Source organism: Vulpes vulpes, chromosome 16, assembly GCF_048418805.1.
Source record: "Vulpes vulpes isolate BD-2025 chromosome 16, VulVul3, whole genome shotgun sequence".
Classification (NCBI taxonomy): Eukaryota; Metazoa; Chordata; class Mammalia; order Carnivora; family Canidae; genus Vulpes; species Vulpes vulpes.
This window is the reverse complement of record NC_132795.1, coordinates 62,072,630-62,095,486: the sequence shown is the minus strand read 5'-3', so window position 1 is coordinate 62,095,486 and position 22,857 is coordinate 62,072,630. Positions and strand designations below refer to the sequence as shown.

The following is a 22,857-nucleotide window of genomic DNA, read 5'->3' as shown; positions in this document are numbered from 1 at the left end:
CAATGCATCTTCCCTTCTTCACCCACTTGCAGCAGCTCTTCAGCACCCTTCAGAATGTGGCCCTCTGCTCTCTGCCTGCAAGCCGTCTTCCTAAGGCCAGTCTCTGCAGCCCAGCACTTGTCATCCTGTTTTTAGGTGCCTTAGTGGTCTCCTCTGGCATTCCAAGCCAAAGAACACAGGCTGGCTGGAACCTCCCTTGGAGGGCTGGATTGCTGCTCACACAGGCTTTGGAAGAGTGGGGGTGAGCATATCCATCACCCTGACTCTGCTGATCCCACCCTGGAAAACAAGTGCAGCCCAGGAAACAGAACCAGAAGTTGAATCCCTAAGCAAACCAAAGCCCAAATGAGTGCACCAGAGATTTAATTATTTTCCAGCATGTGCAGGTAGGTAGCTGCCAACCACACTCAGATTTTGGAGAATATTTTTTTATTCATGAGAGACACAGAGACACAGGCAGAGGGAGAAGCAGACTCCTTGCAGGAAGCCCAATGCGGAACTCGATCCTGGGTCTCCAGGATCATGCCCTGGGCCAAAGGCAGGCGCCAAACCGCTGAGCCACCCAGGGATCCCATCTGAGACTCCCATCTTTGACCAGCAGGCCCCCTCCAGTCATGTCTGTGGGCTGATGACCTGTGACTTCACGTCCCCTGTGTACGCAGTAAAGAGGCAGGAGTGCACTGCTGCACAGGACCCTCTTCTCCCAGCCTGGGTCTTCCTGGTGTGTTCCTCCTGCCCCATGTCTGATCCACTTACTGAACCAGCGCCTCCCCTGCCACGGGGCAGGTACCCACTCAGTGTTGCCTTCCATAAATGCAGCATCTGGTTTTCTTCCTTCTTCCACCTGAGCCTACAGGTGAACTGGTAGTTCTCTAGATCATTCTGTTTCATTCCAGACCTCTTTCTACCCCTTTGCCCAGCCCTTTCCTCAGGGCAGTCCAGAAAAACACACAGGAGTGTAGCCACTCCTGCCTCTCTTGAGGGACTGTAGTTTTTATGTCTTTCTAAAGAAAACGAGAAGAGGGAGATTCCCCCACCAGGTGCTTTGGCACCCAGGGCCGGCCTGGAGGACGTGCTGAGCAGGGAACGTGAGAAAGGAGCAGGGGGACAGGGAGTGCGGGGCGCTGTCCTGTGAAGGCCCTGCGGTGGACCTGGGGGTCCCCGGCTGTCACCAATGCCTTTGTTCACCGGCACTGAAGGGTTCCCCGCTGGAGACTTCAGTCCCCACAGGGAGTAGATTAATTCATGAAGATCAGCCCCCCTCAGACCCTGACCCCACTTGCTTTTCTGAATCCGTCATTGCCTTGGCTCCGAGAATGCCACTTAGTGCGTAAAAAAAGATTCCCTGGCGGCTCCCCTCACCCCGGCAGTGCAATTATGTCTGTGCAGCTTCCTTTCTGGAAGGCCGGGGTGGGGGCACGCAGCAGTCTCCTGCTGGCCTCGCAAGCTCAACCAGCTTTGGGGGACCTGTCCTGTCCCTGTTGACCCCTAGCCTGTGCAGGGGCAGCAGTGAGCGAGACTGAGCATCCGGCTTCCAGAACCCAGAGGTTCCCTGGCCTCCGTGACCCTGGGTTCCCCACCCCTATGCTTTCTCTTTCCCCACCCCACCCACAAGACCTTCCTTCTGCTCAGCTCACAACTTATCTCCTAGCCTCACAGGAACGCTCCTTTCTTGGGGAAATTGTTCTCAAACAAGGACAGGGCACCGTGTGCACTGTTTATCCTCCCACATCCTCACACCCACCCTGTGAGATGTTGCTAAGCATCTGTGTGCCAAGACAGACCTAACTCCTCATCAGGTCTTTTCTCCCACCTTTGAGGCAGGGGCCCTTGTTGGGCCCATTTTACAGCTGGGGAAATAGAGGCTTGGGAAGGTGAAACAAGCCCCAGGCTTCCAGGTGATAGGGGCTGGATCCGGGCATCTGACACCAGCATACTGCCAACCCCTGGGGTAGCACTTGTTAGCTGCCACATGGCATGAGGACTGTTTCCTTTCCTCTTCTGTGTCCTATGTTGGAATGTGAGTCTTCCCTGAAGACAAACCTTATGTTGCTTCATGGTGGGCCCCCCTCCAGAGCCTCAGCCCCAGGGCCTCGTGGTCTAACTGGTGCCGGCTGCTGGGTTGAGGCAAGTATGGAGTGGCTGCCAAGTTGAGGGGGTCCCTCCTGGTTATGGACAGTAGGGCCAGGAGGTAAGTGACCTGATAGGCAGTGGCAGAGGGCGAGCTGACCAGTCCAGACCCCACCAATGAGCCAAGCAGGACCTGCAGGGTGTCCACAGGGTCATCTGGGCCTAGGGAAGCCAGGTGTGCTTGCCTGTCCGAGGTCAGGGCATCAGGCCTCTCCAGCATTGCTCAGGAGAGCTTGGGCCAGCTGCGTGGGCACATGCAGGCCTGAGCTTTCTCTCCTGCTCACCACTATTGGGCCTTCAGACCCAAGGGAGACAGGGAAAGTGAAGGACAAGGAGTGGCAACCACTCTCCCTCCTTGTTCGCACATCCAGGCAGAGCTCTAGTTGGGGGAAGGTGAGTGTGGGGTAGTTCCTCATTTTTTTTCATCTGCTAGGTTACTAGACAAGGGAAGCCTCAGGGGCAGTCACCTGTGCACCTCCAGGGCATTCTGCATTCAGGAAGCTACTATCACCTTCACAAAGAACCTTAGAAGGTCGGTGCCTGTAGTAAGCCCCATTTTACAGAGGAGAATACTGAGGCCCATGTCAAGTTCCACCACCAGCGAGTGGGGGGGGTCAGATTTTAACCGTGGGCTGTCTGGGTGTAGAACCTGTGTTCTGAACCATGCTGCCACTCCACAGAAACAGCTACAACACCAAGAAGACCTCTGTGGGGTTTTTTTTCCTGGAAAAGATCTTTTAACTTGAATATTAACACACATTTAGAGCAGCTGAGGGCCAACTGATAGTTCTTTGCAGGCTTTATCCCTTTAGACTTCACAACAGCCTGTTGGGTAGGTGCTTCTATCAACCCCCACTTTACAGATAAGGAAACAGAGGCTGGAAAGGGTAGAAATTACTGCCCCCCAAGTCACATGGCTAGACAGGGGCATTGCCAGGGTATGTGTCCAGATGTGTCTGCCTGACTCTAGAGTCTGACCTCTAACCCCTCCATCAGGCTGGCTCCACAGAATCTCAGACTTTCTACTGGGGATAAGACACCAAATGCTCTCTGTATTCGCTCAGTACTCACTTAGTGGAATCAGGGAGGCACTGATTTTTCTATTAAAAAAATCCTATCCTGAAATTGATCCATTCATTTCCTTCCACTAACCCAGTGTCACTGCTTTTGTGTTTTAATGGTCAAGACTTCACCCACTTCTTGCTTTCACTTTTCTTTAATGATTTCCCAAATCATGCCAGCACAGGGGGGAAGCCTTTACCATGTTTCCTATATTGGATAGTAAGAGGTAACTGGCTCCTGTTTGGTTTCAGGATTTCCACTGATCATGACTCCACGTGGAATAATAAACTCTTCTTAGGTTGATGGAAGGTGGTAGGTAGCAAGGATGTTTTCTGTGCCTGACAGAGATGTTTTAGCACCTTGTAGATGGCCCTTGGGCTGGCCCAGCCCCTGCTCTGTCCCTGAATCCACCCCTGTCCCACCACTGAGGGCTGCTGGGTGGTCAGAATGAGAAGAGGCTCTTTTAGCCATACAATGCAAGTAGCTCGGACAAAAAAGCAAAAGACTTGGGTTCTCATCTTAGGTCTGCCACCTCCTGAGAGGGGTGGATGAGTTCCCTTCTCTGGACTTCCATGTTGCCGTCTGAAAATCAGAACGTGGTGTCACTTGTTCACAAGGATATTTTCCAACTCTGAAGCTCTGTGTTCCAAGGACTCTGCGGGTGTGAAATTACTGCAAAGCTCAACAGACAGAAGGGCATTCATACCTCTTATGTCATTAACTTAAAGATATCTTACCTACCTGGGGGCCTAAGTTGAGATCCATGCTATCATGTGTGGCTCCCATACACATGAGAAACAGCCCTGAGAAACATACCTGAGAAACAGCCCAGGTGCTTAGGCTTGTCACTACACAGATAGTGAACTTCCACCTGCCTGTCCCCATAGCACTCTGTGACGATCTTCCTGTTAAACATTACGGTGTTGGCACAAAACTAACTCCTAAGTCCTATGAGTGTTGGATACTGAGAGCCTGGCACTTGGGTTGCAGAGTTAGCCAGGAGCTGTCCTGGCAGCTTCAGAGGAGGGAAAGTTGGACTCACATCGCTCATGGCACTGCAACTGCAATCAGGATGGTGGAGCTTGAGGCATGGGGTGGTGAGAGAGTAGGTGAAGGAGCCCCAGATCTGTGGATGACTGGGGGATCACCTGGCAGAGCTGAGAGGAAGGCTCGGGGGACCCCTCTGCAGAGCTAGCTCAACCTCCCCACTGTGTGAAAGGGCAGCCCTCCCCTCTCCAGGAAGTGGACAGCATGCAGAAATGAAGGCCTGACCGAGTGGCCCTTGAATGCCTTTTCACCAGTGAGGAAGTTGGGTATCGTTGAAACTAGCTACTTGATTATGATATAAATTAACCTTTTTGGGTGTCTCAACCCAGTTCACTTACTCTGCAGTGCCACGCATCCTGTGTGGCCTGTTAATGGGCGGTGATAGGGCACCTCTGTCTAGCTAGAAGATTTCCTCTTTAGACCTGCAGTTTGCTGACCAGCTGCCGACCCAAGGTGCCTCCCTTGGCTGCTGTCGGTGTCCTACATCCTCGAGACTGAATGGCTGTGTTTTGCAGGTGTTTTGCACAGACCACAAATGTGTAGGGCATTAAATGTAGAACCCACTTGCATAAAAGCAATGCTCAGTCAACAGTGCTCAGGATGGAACACAGGCCCACCGTCCTTGGAATGGGTTTATTGAAGGACCACGGGGTGGGCCATGGTCAAGAGCAGGCACCCAGGACAGCCGTACCCTCTGAGTCAGAATTTCTCAGGAATCCGCGTTTTGCCCAACCTCCACCATGACCCTTACACACGCTACAGATTGAGAACTGCTGTTAGAGCAATAGGCTTGCCATATTGCCAACCACTTAGGATGAAGTGACCCTCTGTAATGTAATACATTATATTGATAAAGCAAATTACCATTGACCGAGTGCGTCCTATGTGTGTGGCACCGGGCCAGGGGCTTTCTTTTTGGGCGCTTATTGAATCCTTAGAACAATTCAGAGAAGTAGACACTATGGTCCCCATTTTATAGATGGGAAAACTGAGACCTCAAGGGATCAAGTGATTTGGGCAAAATATGAGTAGTTGAACATTCCAGTGAGTATAGGAAGGGAACCAGTGAAGCCAGTTGGTCCAAGGAGAGAGGGACCAGGAGGAGCAGCTGGGGATTCATAAGCCCCTGCCCTGGAAGAACATTGCCCTCTGGGAGGCCCCTCGTGAAGGGGTGCTGTCAGCACCTTGGCCTGAGACACTTCTTGAGCCACTTGAAACTGTGCCACAGAAACTTCCTCCCTGCTCCCTCCTAACAGCAGTGACTTCCGAGGGCCTCAAAGCATCACTCAGCAGGTGCACATCACACTTGCCCTCTGACTTCTGATTTCCCAGGAAATCCAGCCTCCCGCACTGTGTGGGGGCCACATCCCTTCACCATTGTCCCTGTTCCTGGCTACCATTCATGGGAAGCCAGTCCAGCTTGGCAGCAGCCCCGTCCTGACTCATGTGCCCCTCCCGCACCCTGCCCAGGCCTCCGGAAGCCCAAACAGCTGATCTAAAATGGAAATGCAGCCCCTGCAGCCGCACCTGGCCTGGCTGAAAGAGAGCCCTAGCAGCATGCACCCCATGCCAGGCCTTCTCAGGGCAGCCCTTGGCTCCAGCACCCTCCTGCGTGATTTCCCCCCTCCTGCTTCCTGGCCTCACCAGATGGGTGGAAAATGCCAGTCTCCCTCTGCCTCCGTCAAAGGCTGCTGCAGCTATCGGGAGTCTGTTTCCACCCGGCACTGCAGCTGCATGGTCTGTGCCAGAAACCTCTGTGGGAAGACAAGGTGGAGCTACACTGCCTCAAGGCTTAGGTAGCAGGAAGCCCATGCTGCCACATCAGCCATTCTGTGGCCTTTAAATTTCCTGCCATCCCCAAGTCATTCATTCATTCGTTCATTCATTCATTCATTCATTCGACAAAGCTTTAAGGGTCCAGTACATGCCAGATGCTTGGGGATACAGGAATAAACAAAAAAGTGAAAACATGCCAGCTGCCCTCCCAGAGCTTGCCTTCTGGAAGGGAGAGCCACACAGAATAAGTACATGGTGATAAGAGCATCAGAAGAAGGTGCATGACCCCTAACCAGGAAAGATGAGGGAGCTGAGGTTCCAGTGGTTTCTCTTAATAACTCCTGTTGATGGAGAACTTTCCTAATTGCTCCCTGGTATTCCTGCAGTCTGGCGGGTTCCACCTGGGGTTTCTGCCCACCTCAGTTGCTTCTGGGTTCTCTTAAGTGAGCTGGAGCAGCTGGGGCAGCAAGAGTGCTGCTTCGAACAGCCTGCACTAGGAAGGGCACCTCCTTACTAGCTCTAAGTGTCCTCAGACACCTGGGTGAGGATGCCAGCTGGTGGCTCCTGGGCAAACCCAGCGCAAATAAGTATGGTTTGTTTGGCCCATGTATTAAACTTTTAAAAATTGTAGCTAAATTTAAGAATGCCAAGATTTCACATAGAATCTGGTTTTCTGGCTCCTCGTGAGAAATTGTAACATCTTGAAACACCAGGTTCCCATTCCCTCCTGGCAACCTGAACAAGATTTAAGTGGCATCATTTACCTTCAGTGGCTTTGGGACCTCTGGCTGGCTCTGGAGGGCATTCTGAGTTTGTGAATCTAATCCAGGTCACAGATTCATACAAAAGAAGTAATTTAACCATTAGCCTGAAACCTCTGCTTACTGATTTCTGCCTACAAAGCTCAGGAGGCTAAAATCTCCACTCCTTGTGGCCACGTCTGCTGAGCTTGGCTGGGGTTCTGCTTCAGAGATCTGCACTGGGCCCTCAGGCACCCAGTGTCTCCTGCACCTCTTCCTTCTTCCTTTTGCTTTGGAAAGATAGGAAAAGCTCCTACAGACATTCAGCCCTTGTAATCAAACAGCCCTTGTTTCGTCAGTGACAAGTGCAGATCCTAAGCATCCAGTTTCCTGGCACTGTTAAACCCTGTAGATTTTGTGACAGATTCAGACCAGATTGTTTCTTTGAAAATTTGATATTTTTCTCCTTTCTTTTCTAAACATACAAGTATTTAAGTGTTACACAATTCCTAGTGGTTCCCTAAGGATGCATCCATAGATGTCCGAGAACTGTGACCCTCTGGATCTCTGACTTCTGACCCTGTTGAATGAATAAGAAAGTCCCTTGGTCTTAAATCTCAGGGCTAGGAAAATTAATTCTGGCCAGGATCACGCTCAGGCATTGCTTGGGTCCTGTATGTGCTTTAATTTATAACCGTGGCATTGGAGCCTGCAGGGCAATGCTTCCCCCACCTGGGCAGCTTTAGAACGCCCTGGGAGCTGGCCACACTCATAGCAATTACATCAGAGTTCTGGTGTGGGCCCCAGGACTCAGAGGTGTTTAGAGCCCTTCTATCATCCCAGTGAGCTGCCAGGATAGAGACCCTCAGCTCCAGTGTCTCTACCACCCTCCAGATAGTAACTCCCGGGGTCGGGGTGGGATGCGGGGGGGGGGGGGGGGGGGGGGGGGCATGCAGGCCCTGGGAGGCCACACAGTGCAGGGTCTCAGAGCACAGCCGGTTACTAGCTCCCTGATCTTGAGCAAGTTACTTATTCTCCCTGTGCCTCAGTTTCCTTCATCCGTAAAGTAGAAATAACGAGGATACCTACCTCAAGCGTAAGGATTAACAGCACCCGGCGGTACATAGTAAGTGCTCAGCAGCTGGTAGCTAGGATAAGTGTGCGCTTCTCATTTGCTGTGGATATGGATCCTTCAGTGATCCCCCCAGACTAGCCCTTTTCGTGAGCATTTAGAACTTTCACCTCCAGAAAGAAATGTGATAGAATCACAGGGAATCAGATCATCAGGTTTCTCTCTCCTCCAATTCTCAAATCAGCAGGCAGGATGATGGCAGGTGCAGCTGAGGTGCCAGGAGGGGGATTATATTAGGATTTTCAAGTAGAGAAACTGAGCCTGGGGCCCCAAGCTAACAGTTGTTAATGACAGATTGCACCAAACCCCACTTGCATGATGCCTCCAAATTTACCTTTTTCTCCCATTTCCATTTCTCTCTGCCTCTTCCCCACCGGGGCAGCAAAACGGAACGGCTACTCCTTCTGGTTGGGTTCTTCTGTCTGAAAGAAATTACAAACACCACCGAAGATGTTTTAATTTAAACGAAACCAGTTTTTTCTTCCTTTTAAGATGAAACGTAGTGAAGTTTTAAAGACTTTTTCAAACAGTCCTTCGATTTGGTACTTACACTAATTATAGATGCCTTTTTTAAACGTCCAAATTAAAAATAGACATCTAAATGAGAACGCAGGACACAGCCCTGCCTCTAGCCATGTTCACGGCTTCCAAGAATCAGCCCTCCTCTGACCTAATTTATACTTTTGGGAGGATCAAAGGGAGATGAAGGGAGTCCCGGCTGAGAGCGGAGGTGGGTCTAGCAGCCTCTTGGCAGCAAACGATGAACTTGGGTTCTGAGTTTCAGAGCAGCTGTGAATTGAGGAGTTCCTCCTAACAGAACCTTGTAGTCTCAAAGTATGGTCGCTGGACCAGCAGATCAGCATCACCTGTGCTGTGGACTGAAGGGTGCCCCTCCCACCACACCCCACCCAACCCCAAATCCACATGTTGAAGTAATTAAGAATGTGACCATGTTTGAAGCTAGGGCCTTATTTAAAGAGATGATTAAATTAAAATGAGGTCATTTAGGGTGGGTTCTAAGCCAACAGAACTGGTGTCCTTACAAGATGACCAAGAGACAGCAGAGGCAAATGTGCACAGAGGACATCCACGTGAAGAGGCAGCAAGAAGGTAGACATCTGCAAGCCAAAGAGGGAGGCCTCAGAGGAGGCCAACCCTGCCCCCCCACTCCAGAACTGTGAGCCAGGAAGCCTGGGGTACTTTGTTACGGCAGCCCTAGCAAACATTCCTAAGAACTTGCTAGAAATGCAACCCCTCAGGCTGTATCCCTGATCTACTGAATCAGAAACTGGGGTTGCGAGACCTAGCAAATAGTGTTTAAACAGGCCCTCCAAGTGATGATTCTCATGCATGCCAAAGGCGGGTAGTCTCCATTCCTGGTGGTAGCCCAAAAGATGTCATGTGGCTGGAAGTACAGCTGGTCTGCCAAAATACAAACCTTCTTTTACTAGGCTCCAGAGATGTTCCAGTGTGTTCTTTAAATGGGATGGTATGTGTTAAAGAGTCCTGTAAATTCTGAAGCAGTCTAGACATGGCATGGTGGTGAGTGGTAATCCTAGTATTCTTGTCAATGGAGGAAAGCTGCCCTCCAGAGACTCCAGCGTGAGCCAACTGAATTCGAGAATCTCCCTCCTCCACTGAAATTTGAGCCCTTTAAAATCTTGTACATTCACCACCCAAACCATGGGAATGCCTCTGAAAATAAAAGCAAAGAGATAAAATTCCATTTGCCCTTTTGTCCCTGCTACTAGGAAGCCCACAACTAAATGAGATTCTTAATCACGGCCCTCATAGTTAGCATATTTGTTTTTTCCTCTTTCAGTGTTGTCCTTTGTTGTGTTCTCTTCAAACACCTTTGAGAAAGAAAAAAACAGTGAAGAGAGAAAGGGACTGACAGAGGAAAGAGATTGACCTCCTCCCAGCTCAATTATGAGATCAACTGGTAGATATTCTCTTTCAGTGACAAAGGACCCCTCTGGACTTCATCAGTGAGTCCTCTTCATCTTCAGAGGGGTCCTGTATGTGCTTTAATGTCCCATAGCTGTAGCCCCTTGGGGAGTTCCTGATACTCAAGGAACCTGTTAGTTGCTGAAGAGTTATGACCATTACAACAGCTCCTGTAAGCCCTGCTTGTCTTGTCCTTGGGGACAAGTGTGGAAGGGACATGACCAGATTTGTATTTTTTTAAGGTTAGAAGTCACCATGTACCTGATGGCAATTGTTCACATGCTGTTGGTCCTAATAACAAGCATGGAGATATCTGGAACTGACCGGGCTGCCATCAGAAATCTCTCCTGCCCCATCTTGACCATGATAGTGAAGAAGTCCTCTTTTCCCTGTGACCTATGCAGGGCTCCCCTCCTTAATCCAGGTTCCTGAAGCCACGGTTCAAGGGGTCCACAGTATAACTCCTGGGATCTGGAGCTCTGCATGACAACTGCATTCGTTGTGTATTTTTATTTTGGTGATATTCTTTTGAAAAAGTTAAAGCATCGGGACGCCTGGGTGGCTCAGTGGTTGAGCATTTGCCTTTGGCTCAGGGTATGATCCCGGGACCCAGGATCGAGTCCCACATCAGGCTCCTTGCATGGAGCCTGCTTCTCCCTCCTCCTGTGTCTCTGCCTGTGTGTGTGTGTCTCATGAATAAATAAATAAAAATCTTAAAAACAAAAAACCCCCACAGATTCCCCTTCCCTTTCCCTCCTCCTCCTCTCTCTCTAAAAAGAAATAATTTTATTTCCCTACTCCTCTCTAAAATAAATAAATAAATCTTTTTTTAAAAAGTTAAAGCATTTCTGGATTTTTAGGGCCACCTCTTATAATCTAGTCCTGCCATGTGAAATCATGGTCCATGTGTTTGTTGATGGTCTTGATGGCATCATGCAGATCTCTTTTTATTGTCTTGGGCTAATTAGAAATGAGCAAAGACAGAAAATATGTAAATGATGAGTTTGTACCAAGTGAAGGTCAGGTGATGTTACAGGGTGCTGGGTTTTACAGTAACTAGAAATGAGAAATTAGTGGGAAAATTTTGACCTCCTGTAGGACACAGGAAAAATGCCATATTGCAAAGAGCCTGCCTTGGGGACAGTGAGGAAGCACAGTTTCAAGGTTCAAGCAGGGCTTTAGTTCCAGCAAAACAACATCATCCTTCACTTTAATGTTCATTCGAATGTTTACATTTGTTATTGGTCTCCATTGTATACCTAGTTTTATGTTTGTGCACATTTTAGTAACATTGTATTTTTTTAATATCTTGTAGACTTTTTAAAAATTAGTTTAATTTTTTTAGAGAGAGAGACAGCATGAACAGGGAGGGACAGAGGGAGAGAGAGAATCTTAAACAGGCTCCATGGCCAGCATGTGGAGCCTGACAGGGGATTCAGTCTCAGGACCTAAGATCGTGACCTGAGCCGAAATCAAAAGTCAGACACTTAACCAACCAAGCCACCCACGTGCCCCAGTAACACTGTATTTGTAATGAGTTAAATCAACAGTAGTCTAAAATTATTTTATTTTTAAAGATTTATTTATTTATTTGAGGGAGGGCCTTGGAGCAAAGGGAGGGGCAGAGGGAGAGAGAGAGAGAGAGAGAGAGAAAGGGAAAGAAGCAGATTTCCCACTGAGCATAGAGCCCGATGCTGATGCAAGGCTTGATCTCACACTGCTGAGGTCATGACCTGGGCTGAAATCAACAGTCAGATGCTTAACTGACTGAACCACCCAAGTGCCCCTAAAATTATTGTAAAGTAAAAAACAAAATTGAACTATTTTGTGAAAAAAATGAACACTGGAGGCCCCAGTGAATTTCTTTCCTTGTATGGGGGACTGGACATGTCTCACATTTGAGAATATGCTTATTAGTCTCTTGACCTGTGCCCCAAAACCCTCCTGAGAGGAATCGGGCATACCTCACTGCAGCAGGTGTGCCATTTGTCACCTAAACTGCCGTGGAAAAGGAGGAAATGGAAGGAGAAAGAAACCTCAAATACCACATTTCAAAGCCCCATTGAGTTAATTTTGTCTCTGCAACCGGATGTAAAATGACACCGTGGTATTGTTTCCATTTCTCGTGGCTTTGTGGTTCTGAATGCAATATTAACTGACATGCTTATCTCCCTGGAGCCTCAGGGAGCCTGAGAATTGTCTCCAGCTGAAGAGAGCTAGGGGGAAAAACTGGGAGAGATCCCCTGGTTTCTCTGCTCATTTAGTGATTTATTGCCTTGAAAACCATGTAGAGCAATTTGAATAGGCAAAACTGAGACTTCTCTCCTTCCTAGACTTTCTATTTCCTTTTGGACAGTTTGTTGTTGATATTTGAATGGCATGAATGCTCCTCCTAAGGTGGAATACATCTGCTAAGAAGTCAGAAAATGGGAAACAAACTGAGGGGTGGAGGGGAGGTGGGTGGGGGGATGGGGTAACTAGGTGATAGGCATTGAGGAGGGCACATGATGGAATGAGCCCTGGGTGTTCTATGGAACTGATGAGTCACTAAATTCTACCTCTGAAACTAATAATACACTATATGTTTACTAAACTGAACTTAAATAAAACATTTTTTTTAAAAAAGGAAATGCAAATCAGAACCTTTCATATCCAAAATATTGACTTCCATGACTTAGAACTGCCTGCAACAAAATTATAGGGCTGGTGAAATTTATCTTTGGGACTCCTGGCCCTCTCTTTTGGGTTTCTTTTTTCTTCTTTCATGAAAAAATGCCACATATTAACTGCCTACAGTGTACCATACTTTGTCCAAATTCTGCACTAGATTGATCTTATTTTCTAAATGCTGAATCCCATACCTGATTTGATTTAATTGACATTCCTGAATGTCAATTGACTATCCCCATTTTGCAGCTAAGAGAACTGAGGCTCAGAAGGTTAATGGTCTTGCCCAAAGGAGATCAAGCCCAGATCTTGTTTTCAGATCTCATCCTCTCTTACTAGTGCTGTAATACCCTTTCCTTATTTTGCTATGTAAAAATATCTTCTCATATAATATTATTTTCTCTTATACATTTATACCCTATATCAATTTGTTCAAAGTTATTAACTGAAGGCTTGGCTCCTGTATTCATTTCCTGGAGCTGCTGGGTAGACCCTTCTGGCCTCTTGCCAGCTTCTGGACGGTGCTGACAGTCTTTGGCATCTCGTACCTTATAGATGCATCACTCCAACCTTTGCCTCTGTCATCACATGGCCTTCTCTCTGGGTGTCTGAGTCTCTGTTTCCTCTCCTAATTGACACCAATCATTAGGTTAGACCCCACCCTAACTCATTATGACCTAATTGCATCCACAAAAAACCTATTTCCAAATAGTATCACATTCTAAGGTTCCAGGTGGCCATGAATTTGGGGGGCACTATTGATCCTAGTACAGCCTTTATTAAAGAATGTTCTGGCTTCTGGTGAACAATTGGGAAATTTCATTTGCTTTCATATCAAATTTCCCTAAAGAGATTATTAACTGATTCATTCATCACAACAGATTTTTGTTTTGAGCATCTACTATGTGACTGGCACTTTTTAAAGCACTGAACACAACCAGGGAAAGACAAAGTCCATACTTCATGGCACTTCTGTTGGATGGGGAGAACCTTATGTCGTGTGGTAGGAAAGTATGGCAGCCTTTCAAGAAAGCAAAGTATAGAAACTGCAAGGTTTCATACTTAGCTCTAAAACATGCTTATGATTGCTTCCACCACATTCCACTAGTTAACAACTCACAGCCAGTTGAAGTCAAGGGGCTGGAGAAGTAGACGTATGTACTTCTTGTTTTTTTATTTTTTATTTTATTCTATTTTATTTTATTTTTATTTTATTTTTTAAATAGACTCTACTTCTTGATGGGAAAGATGACAGTGTAGCACTGCAAAGAGGAATGGCTATCAGGAGAGCATTAATGACTCCTCTATGCTTTACAGTAGCTTGTGAGGCTAAAAGTAGTGAATCACTTTACTATTCACACATGGAATTTTCATTGCACTAGCACTGTGTTGGTTTGCTTCCTTCCTTCAAGTGTGGAAATTTTCAGTGGTGATAGCATCTAATTCAGAGAATTACCAGGAAGATTAGAAGTGATATATTAAAATAACCTGTGAAGGAGACTTAGAGTAGCTCTTCCTACTATTTCTTGTTGTCTCATCCTGTCTGATGATCACCATCATCAGCATCATTGTTCTGGGAACAGGGAGGAGGCAGATACCGGGCTCTAATGCAGGATGTAATGACGTTCTCTGGTGGCCACTAGGTAATCCGTAGGTCTCCAGTAAACTCAGGAAATTTCCTAATTTAGGCCTACCCCAGTTGCCCTGTGAATGTTTTAGGATGAACTGTACAGATTGTGCTTCAGTGGAAACCACAGGCCAGCCTCTTGGGTCACACCCACATTCATGGGTCTGCTGCGGTGGGTATGCAGGTGGTTGAAGGGTGGGGTGTTCACTAATCCCTCTGCATTCTCAGGACTCAGGACACCCATAGTCTGGCCTGAGTGGGGTAGTGGCTCTTGGGCCCTGAATCCCTGTGAAGCAAGTGGCCACCAGTCTTGAGAAAACCAAGCATGAAATAGACTGGGGGGTAAATGCTTAGTGTAGTAGGTGTTCAGAGGAGGGAGTGACTCTTCCATTTGTGTAGCAGGGGAATGCACTTGAACTTGAAGGACTGTCAGGTTTGTATGAGCAAGAATCCCAAATGAGAATGGTTGGGCCCAAAGGGAAAACAAAGGAGGACTTCCAGGGAAGATGGCAGAGTAGGAGGATTCTAGGCTCACCTTATCCCACAGATAAACTTAGATAACACCCACAGTCAGTGTAACTAACTCCGAAAATGACCCAAAGACTGGCAAAACAGACTCTCAGCAGCTAAAGGCAAGGGAGAAACCACATTTCCCAAAAATGGCAGGAAGGGCAGAGATAGGATCAGGAATCAAACTGACTGGGAAAACCGTCCATGAGCGGGAAGAGCAGTGCCAACACAGAGACTGGAGAGGAGAAGACCCCACACTAGGCTCTCCAGGCACAGGCAACCTACACTGGCAAGACAAGGCCCAATAACATTTGGCTTTGAAAACCTCAGGGACTTAACTTTGTGAGTTCTTACAGTCAGGGGGGCATAACACTTGGAACTTTAAAAATTAGCAGGCTCAGCTCTGGAAGAGCTGGAAGGTGATAGGAGACTGAGCCACCACCAACAACCCTCTTAAAGAGACAATATAACAACCCCACTAAGATACAGCATAGAAACAGCAGCTTCAATGCCTGAGGTATACAAGAGGCGGGTATATTTGTTTACTAATCTCAGAGTGTGTGCTAGAGAGGCAAGAACCTTTAGGAGACTTCTCCAAAAACAAGAGACCTGGTGGGCACTATTTCCCTCCCTGCCCCCTGGCTTAGATACAGGAACACCTGCAGGAACCAGCATAGCATGAACTCTCTCCACCTAGCTTGCTAACAGTACCCCACCCCCATGTTCTCCTGCTGGCTTGTTCTCTCCAACCAGCATCAGCAGGAGTCCATCCAAAATGGTGCCACAAGCCTAACAGTGTGCAGGCAGCCCTGACAAGGATCAGCATCAGTGATCTTGTGCCTTCTACAGTGCCTTCTTTGCTGGGGAGAAGAGATGGTAACCACACATACCACACATACCCTTCTGATTGCAGCCCCAGCAGTGGGCTGGGGCAACATTGGGTCTGACCACAGGCCTTGCCCACCAAGTGAAAGCCTCTCCAGGGACAATACAAGGAGAGTGCCTTGCAGTTTGGTGCTACTGTGACTCTGGCAAATGCCTGGTCTGACCCAACTCAAGCCCAAGGCAGCCTCACACTGGCCCATTAACACCACAGGGACCAAACCCTGCCCTCAATGAGCAAAGAGAACGATTGCAGATGAATGCACTGGAGGCAAAAGTGGCTTAGCTACAACAGTAAGGCTCGTGCAGTACACACAGGAGACATCCCTAAAGTGCCAGGTTCTAGTGAACAGGGAATATTGCACTACAGGACCTCTTCTTCATAAGGCTACTACTTTGAAGAGCCGGAGAGATTCCTAATAAACAGAAACAGCCACAGAGAGTTAGACAGAATGAGGAGACAGAGGGATATGTCCCAAATGAAAGAACAGGACAAAAACCACAGCAAGAGAGCTAAACGAAATGGAGATATGGCATATGCCTGATAGAGAACTTAAGGTAATGGTCATAAAGATACTCACTGGACTTGATAAAAGAGTGGAGGATCTCAGTGAAACCCTTAACAAAGAGAAAATGTAAAAAAAGAACTGACCGGAGACAAACACAATAACTGAGATTTAAAAAACCCTAGAGGGAATAAATAGTAAAGACTAGAGGAAGCAGAAGAACGGATCAGCAAGCTGGAGGACTGTAACGGAAAGCAAGCTGAACAGGAGAAAAACAAAGAACAAAAAATGAGAATAGGTTAAGGGAACTCAGTGACACAACCCAGGTAATAACATTTGCATTATAGGGATCCCAGGAGAAGAGGAAAAAGGGGGTCAGAAAATATATCTGAAGAAATAGCAGCTGAAAATTTCCCTAATCTGAGGAAGGAAACAGATATCCAGATCCAGGAGGCACAGAGATTCCAGCCTCCCCCCCCCCCCCGCCCCCAAATCAACCCAATGAGATCCCCACACCAAGACATATGGTAATTAAAATGGCAAAAAGTAGTGATAAAGAGAGAATATTAAAAGCAGCAAGAGAAAAGAAAAGCAGTTACGAAGGAAAACCCCATAAGGCTGATTTTTTTTTCAGCAGAAAGTTTGCAGGCCAGAAGGGAGTAGCATGACATATTTAACATGCTAAAAGAAAAAACTACAGCCAAGAATACTCTACCCAGCAAGGTTATCATCAGAATACAGGTAGAGATAAAGAGTTTCCTAAACAAAAGGTAAAGGAATTCACCACTAAACCAGCCTTACAAGAAACGTTGAAGAGGATTCTTTGAGCCAAAACCAGATAAAGACACTGCCAAAAAAGAGAACTACAGGCCAATATCTCTGAAGAACATAGATGCAAAAATCCTCAACAAAATACTAGCAAACCAAATCCAGTAATAATACATTTTTACCAAATCCATTTTACATTTTTACATTTTACCACAATCAAGTAGGATTTATTCCTGGGATGCAGGAGTGGTTCAGTATTTGCAAATCAATCAACATGATACATCAATTTAAGAGAAAGGATGAGAACCATATGATCATTTCCATAGATGGAGAAAAACCATTTGACTAAGTACAATATCCATTCATGATAAACCCTCAACAAAGTAGGTTTGGAAGGAACATATCTCAATACAGTAAGGCCATATATGACAAACCCACAGCTAACACCATACTCAGTGCTTTCCCCCTAGGATGAGGAATAAGAGAGGTCCACTGTTACTACTTTTATTCAACATACTACTGGAAGTGGTAGCCACAGAAATCAGACAAGAAAAAGAAATAAATGGCATCCACATTAGTAAAGAAGTAACTATCTGCAGATGACATGATACTATATATTGAAAACCCTTAAGACTCCACCAAAAAAAAAAACAAAAAACACTGGAACTAATGACAAATTCAGCAAAGCTTTAGGATACAAAATCAATATACAGAAATCTTTTGCACTTCTATACACCAACAGTGAAGTTGCAGAAAGAGAAATTGAGAAAACAATCCCATTTACAATTGCACCAGAAAGAAGAAAATGCCTACACATAAGCCTAACCAAGAAGTGAAAGGCCTGTACCATGAAAATTATAAAACACTGATGAAAGAAATTGATGATGACAAACAATTGGAAAGATGTTCCATGCTCATGGATTAGGAAAACAAATATTGTTAAAGTATCCATGCTACCGAAAGCAATCGACAGATTTGATATAACCCCTCTCAAATACCAACAGAATTTTTTACAGAACTAGAACAAATAATCCTAAAATGTGTATGAAACCACAAAAGACCCCGAGTAGCCAAAGCAATCTTGAAAAAGGACAAAACTGGAGGCAAATAAACCCACGAGTATATGCTCAGTTAATCTATGACAAAGGAGGCAAGATTATGCAATGGCAAGGACAGTCCCTTCAAAAAAGGTGTTGGGAAAACTGGACAAGCTACATGCAAAAGAATGAAACTGCACCACTTTCTCACATCATATACAAAAATAAACTCAAAATGATTAAAGACCTAAGTGTGAGACCTGAAACCGTAAAAATCCTAGAAGAGAGCACAGGCAGTGATTTCTGTAACATCAGCTGTAGCAACTTTTTTCTAGATATGTCTCCTAAGGCAATAGAAACAAAAGCAAAATTATACTTTTGGGACTACAGCAAAACAAAAATAAAAACAAAATACAAAACAAAAAAAAACCCTCTTTATACAGCAAAGGAAACAACAAAACTAAAAGATAACCTACTGAATGGGAGAAGATATTTGCAAATGATATATCTGAAAAAGGGTTAATATCCAAAATATAGGAAGAATTTCTATAAAACAGCACCAAAAGAACAAGTAACCCATTTACAAATGAGCAGGAGACATGAACAGACATTTCTCCAAAGAAGATAAACAGATGGCCAACAGACACTTGAAAAGGCTCTCCACATCATTCACCATCTGGGAAATGCGAATCAAAACTACAGCGACATATCACCTCACACCTGTCAGTTGCTAAAATCACAAGAAACAACAAGTGGGGATCCCTGGGTGGCGCAGTGGTTTGGCGCCTGCCTTTGGCCCAGGGCGCGATCCTGGGGACCCGGGATCGGGTCCCACATCGGGCTCCCGGTGCATGGAGCCTGCTTCTCCCTCTGCCTATGTCTCTGCCTCTCTCTCTCTCACTGTGTGCCTATCATAAATAAATAAAAATTAAAAAAAAAAAAAAGAAAAGAAACAACAAGTGTTGGCGAGGATGTGGAGAAAAAGGAACCCTTGTGCACTGTTTGGTGGGAATGCCAACTGGTGCAGCCACTGTGGAAAACAGTATGGAAATTGCTAAAAAAAAAAAAAAAAAAAAAAATCAAAAACAATTACCATATGATCCAGTAATTGCACTACTGAGTATCCAAAGAATATGAAAACACTAATTCAAAAAGATACATGCACCTCTATGTTTATTGTAGCATGATTTACAATAGCCAAGATATGGAAGCAACCTAGGTGTCTAAAGATAGATGAATGGATACAGAAGATGTGGTAGAGAGAGTGGAATTTTTAAAGGATAAAATCTTGCCATGTGCAGCAACATGGCTAGATCTAGAAGGTATTATGCTACATGAACAAACTGAGAGAAAGACCAATACTATGTGATTTCACTCATATGTGGAATTTAAGAAAAAAGACAACAAGAGGCAAACACACTCTTAAATAGAGAACTGGGGGAGTACAGAAGGGAGGAAGCATGGGGAGTGAAATAGAGTGAAGGGGACCAAGAGTACACTTATGATGAGCACTGAGTGATGTACAGAATTATTGAATCAAAATATTGCACATCTGAAACTAATATAACACTACACTAATTATATTGGAATTTTAAAAAGTTTTTTTAATTCAAAAAGGGAAGAGAGTGAATCATTGATTGCTCTGCAGCTCCTTTTAGTTCTGAACAGGGGAAGAGTAGGAACAAGACTGGAAAAGCGGGTTGGTGAAGGACATCAAAGATGAGCGCATAGATGGGGGCCGTGTTCTCAGGGCAGGAAGGCAACCGGACACAACATCCTCTGCAGCCCCAGACAGCCTGTCCCATAGCTCTGACACCCCAGTTTCTCTATGGCTTTAACCATAATTTAATATCAATCTCTTTGATATTTAAAACAAGCACCACATTGCACATACAGACAGGTAGATGGAGGCATGGCATTAAGCCAGCAACAGTGGGGTTGCTGGCACACCAAGGCAGTGAGGTCTTGTGTTTCCTGTTCTAGGTGGACTGTGAAAACTGATTCACACTGGGAGTGAACGGTCTTTGAGGAGAAACTTTTGTTCCTAAAATTTAGAGAAGCACACACATCTTCCCTTTGGGCTCTTTTGAGGCCGCCAGCTATCTGGCAGCTACTCTTGACTGTGAGTCCTTTAGGAAAATGTTCTGTTTCCCAAGGGTGTGGAGCAGAGGCCTCGTACACTGTGAGGTCTGGACAGATGTCTGAATGCATACATCAATGGATGGCTGCAGCGAGAAGGACAGAGCTAAGGCAGTAAATGCAAAGACCCATACATTGGGTACCACCGGTGTAATCCAGGCTCCCCCTGCTTTATGCACAACAGCAAATGTACTGACGTAACAAAGGCCCAGGACCTGAGGGGGCTGCTTTCAGCAATGTATGGACCTAGGTGTTCAGGTGATGTCCCTCTGTCTTCTCATCTTTCTCTGTACCCTGCATTCCCAGTCTAGCCCTTCCTCCATGATGGCCCTCTTCCCTGTTCCCAAGCTCCAGACTTCTCACAACTCAGCTGCTTGAGAGGACAAGGAGGAAAGTGGATTCCCAGAGGAACATCAAGGCACTGGTACCAGAAGCAGCACAGAGCAAAAGATGTTCATAGTGATGGGCTTGTGGAGAAGTGGGATCCCCCCACTGCATTGTAGATCGATCAAATGCCAGACTCTCCATGCTTCAATCAAGAAGATGGGAGCACTGGACCTCAGGGTAGAGTAGAAAGTGGGTGACCTTGATTGCCAGGACAACCTGAGTTTGAATACGGCGTCTGTTGCTCCCTCACTGTGTGATCTCAAGCTAGTAACTTAACCTCTCTGTGCCTCGGTTCCCTCTTTCTTTCCAGCTAGATAAGGGGCAGTTACCCCACTGTACTTTTTATGACCGCATCCCCAGTGCCTGGCAGCATGCTACCTGGCAATGGTGGCAGGTGCTTGGTAGTGTGAAAGCAGCCTCATTTCAGGGTGACTGTACAGAGAACAGAAAAACGTAGCACTCTAGTAAAATGCCAGGCACGTAGAGGGTGATGGGTAAGTTACAGATTTGATCCTCATTCTTGCCCCACAAAGGAAACATGGTGGGACAACACAAAAAGAGTCGAGGCAACTGGTGGAGAATTAGGTTGCCAGCCAGCCGTGCCGGGGGCCGGCCACCGGCCACCACGGCTGCGGATGTGGCCTAGGGCACGTACCACACGCCCATACTGAATTCATATTCCTCTTGTGTCCCCTCTACAGCTGGAGCTCTCCAACACCAATATCCTGCACCAGATGAGGCGTGACCAGGTCACGGACACCTGTCGCGCCAACAGCGCCCTGAGCCGCAAGCGGCGCGTGCTGACCCCCAACGACCTGAAGCATCTGGTGGTGGACGAGGACCACGAGCTCATCTACTGCTACGTGCCCAAGGTGGCGTGTACCAACTGGAAGCGGCTCATGATGGTGCTCACGGGCCGGGGCAAGTACAGTGACCCCATGGAGATCCCGGCCAACGAGGCGCACGTGTCAGCCAACCTCAAGACCCTGAACCAGTACAGCATCCCGGAAATCAACCACCGCTTGAAAAGCTACATGAAGTTCCTGTTCGTGCGGGAGCCCTTTGAGCGCCTGGTGTCGGCCTACCGCAACAAGTTCACACAGAAATACAACACGTCCTTCCACAAGCGCTACGGCACCAAGATCATCCGGCGCCAGCGCAAGAATGCCACCCAGGAGGCGCTGCGCAGGGGTGACGATGTCAGATTCGAGGAGTTTGTGGCCTATCTCATCGACCCACACACACAGCGCGAGGAGCCTTTCAACGAGCACTGGCAGACAGTGCACTCGCTCTGCCACCCGTGCCACATCCACTACGACCTCGTGGGCAAGTATGAGACGCTGGAGGAGGACTCGAACTACGTTCTGCGGCTGGCGGGCGTGGGCAGCTACCTGAAGTTCCCCACCTATGCCAAGTCTACGAGAACTACTGACGAAATGACCACAGAGTTCTTCCAGAACATCAGCTCAGAGCACCAAACGCAGTTGTATGAAGTCTACAAACTCGATTTTTTAATGTTCAATTACTCAGTGCCAAGCTACCTGAAATTGGAATAAAGGGGGTGGGAGAGGGAGAGGATCGTGCTTTTTAATTTAAGATTTTTATTTGTCAAAAGAATTATATGGATATTGGGTTATTTTGTAAAGTAATATTTCTTTGGGGATGATGCTGCGAGCAGCATGGTGAGAATTATTTAAAATCCTTAGTAGGGAAGGACGGCTGTCTTTGCAAGAGAATAGGATGGGTGTCCTTGTGTTTAGACGTAAATACCTACCTGCAACACTGTCTTAAAGGTTTCCTTGTGCTCTGGTGAATTCCATGAATTGTGCATCCCATAAATTCTAATTAATATTATTTATAGTTATTTAAACATGGTCTCTGTATAGATTTCTTTTTGTGGCAGCAAGATTCAAATGTCTTTGCAGAAGAAATGTGTGTTTTGTTCTACGCTTGCTACAGCTCATTTGGGGGCGTGAATGTTCTCCTTACTAACCGCTCAGAGTTAACTGTGATAACAGCCATTGTGATGTCTGTTGATGCCACCATTCTTGGAAGTCTGTGAGAAATAAATAGAGAAAGGCACCTTTGCAGGGGACCATTCCAAACAGATTCTGAGCAACCCAAGAGTCCTTCGCACTAAGAAAAAATGTGATTTTTTTTTTTTAACCCAAGGAGAAGAGCTGATTATAGCTTTTTTTTTTCTTCTTTTTTTTTCACCAGAATTAGCAGTCTGATAGAATAGGCTTTTCTACAAAATTTTTAACTGGCACTGCCAGTTGTGATGGTGAAGTGACTGTTGCTTTATAGTCAACAAGTATCTGTTGAACAACTACTCTGTGCCAGGCCTAAATGTAGGCCCTGGGGATAGAGCATTTAACAAAACCAGTAGTCTCGGCCCTCAAGAAGCTTTATGTGGACGTGATATCCATCTCAACAATTAGCAAACCCCCCATATTCGTGGACTAGACATGAGGTCCAGACCATTTTAAACAACCCCAAA

General features: G+C 46.5%; 1 protein-coding gene across 2 annotated transcripts in view; it reads left to right on the top strand.

Annotated features, from left to right (window-relative positions):
* The window catches only part of CHST11 (carbohydrate sulfotransferase 11), a 254,794-nt gene extending 232,330 nt beyond the window's left edge, over positions 1–22,464 (top strand). For both annotated transcript variants that reach the window (XM_072742664.1, XM_026010916.2), the window contains exon 3: positions 21,059–22,464. In XM_072742664.1, coding sequence (XP_072598765.1) covers positions 21,059–21,913 — 855 coding nt within the window. In that variant the 3' untranslated portion in view covers positions 21,914–22,464. The remainder of the gene's footprint in view (positions 1–21,058) is intronic.
* The last annotated feature ends 393 nt before the right edge of the window (positions 22,465–22,857 follow it).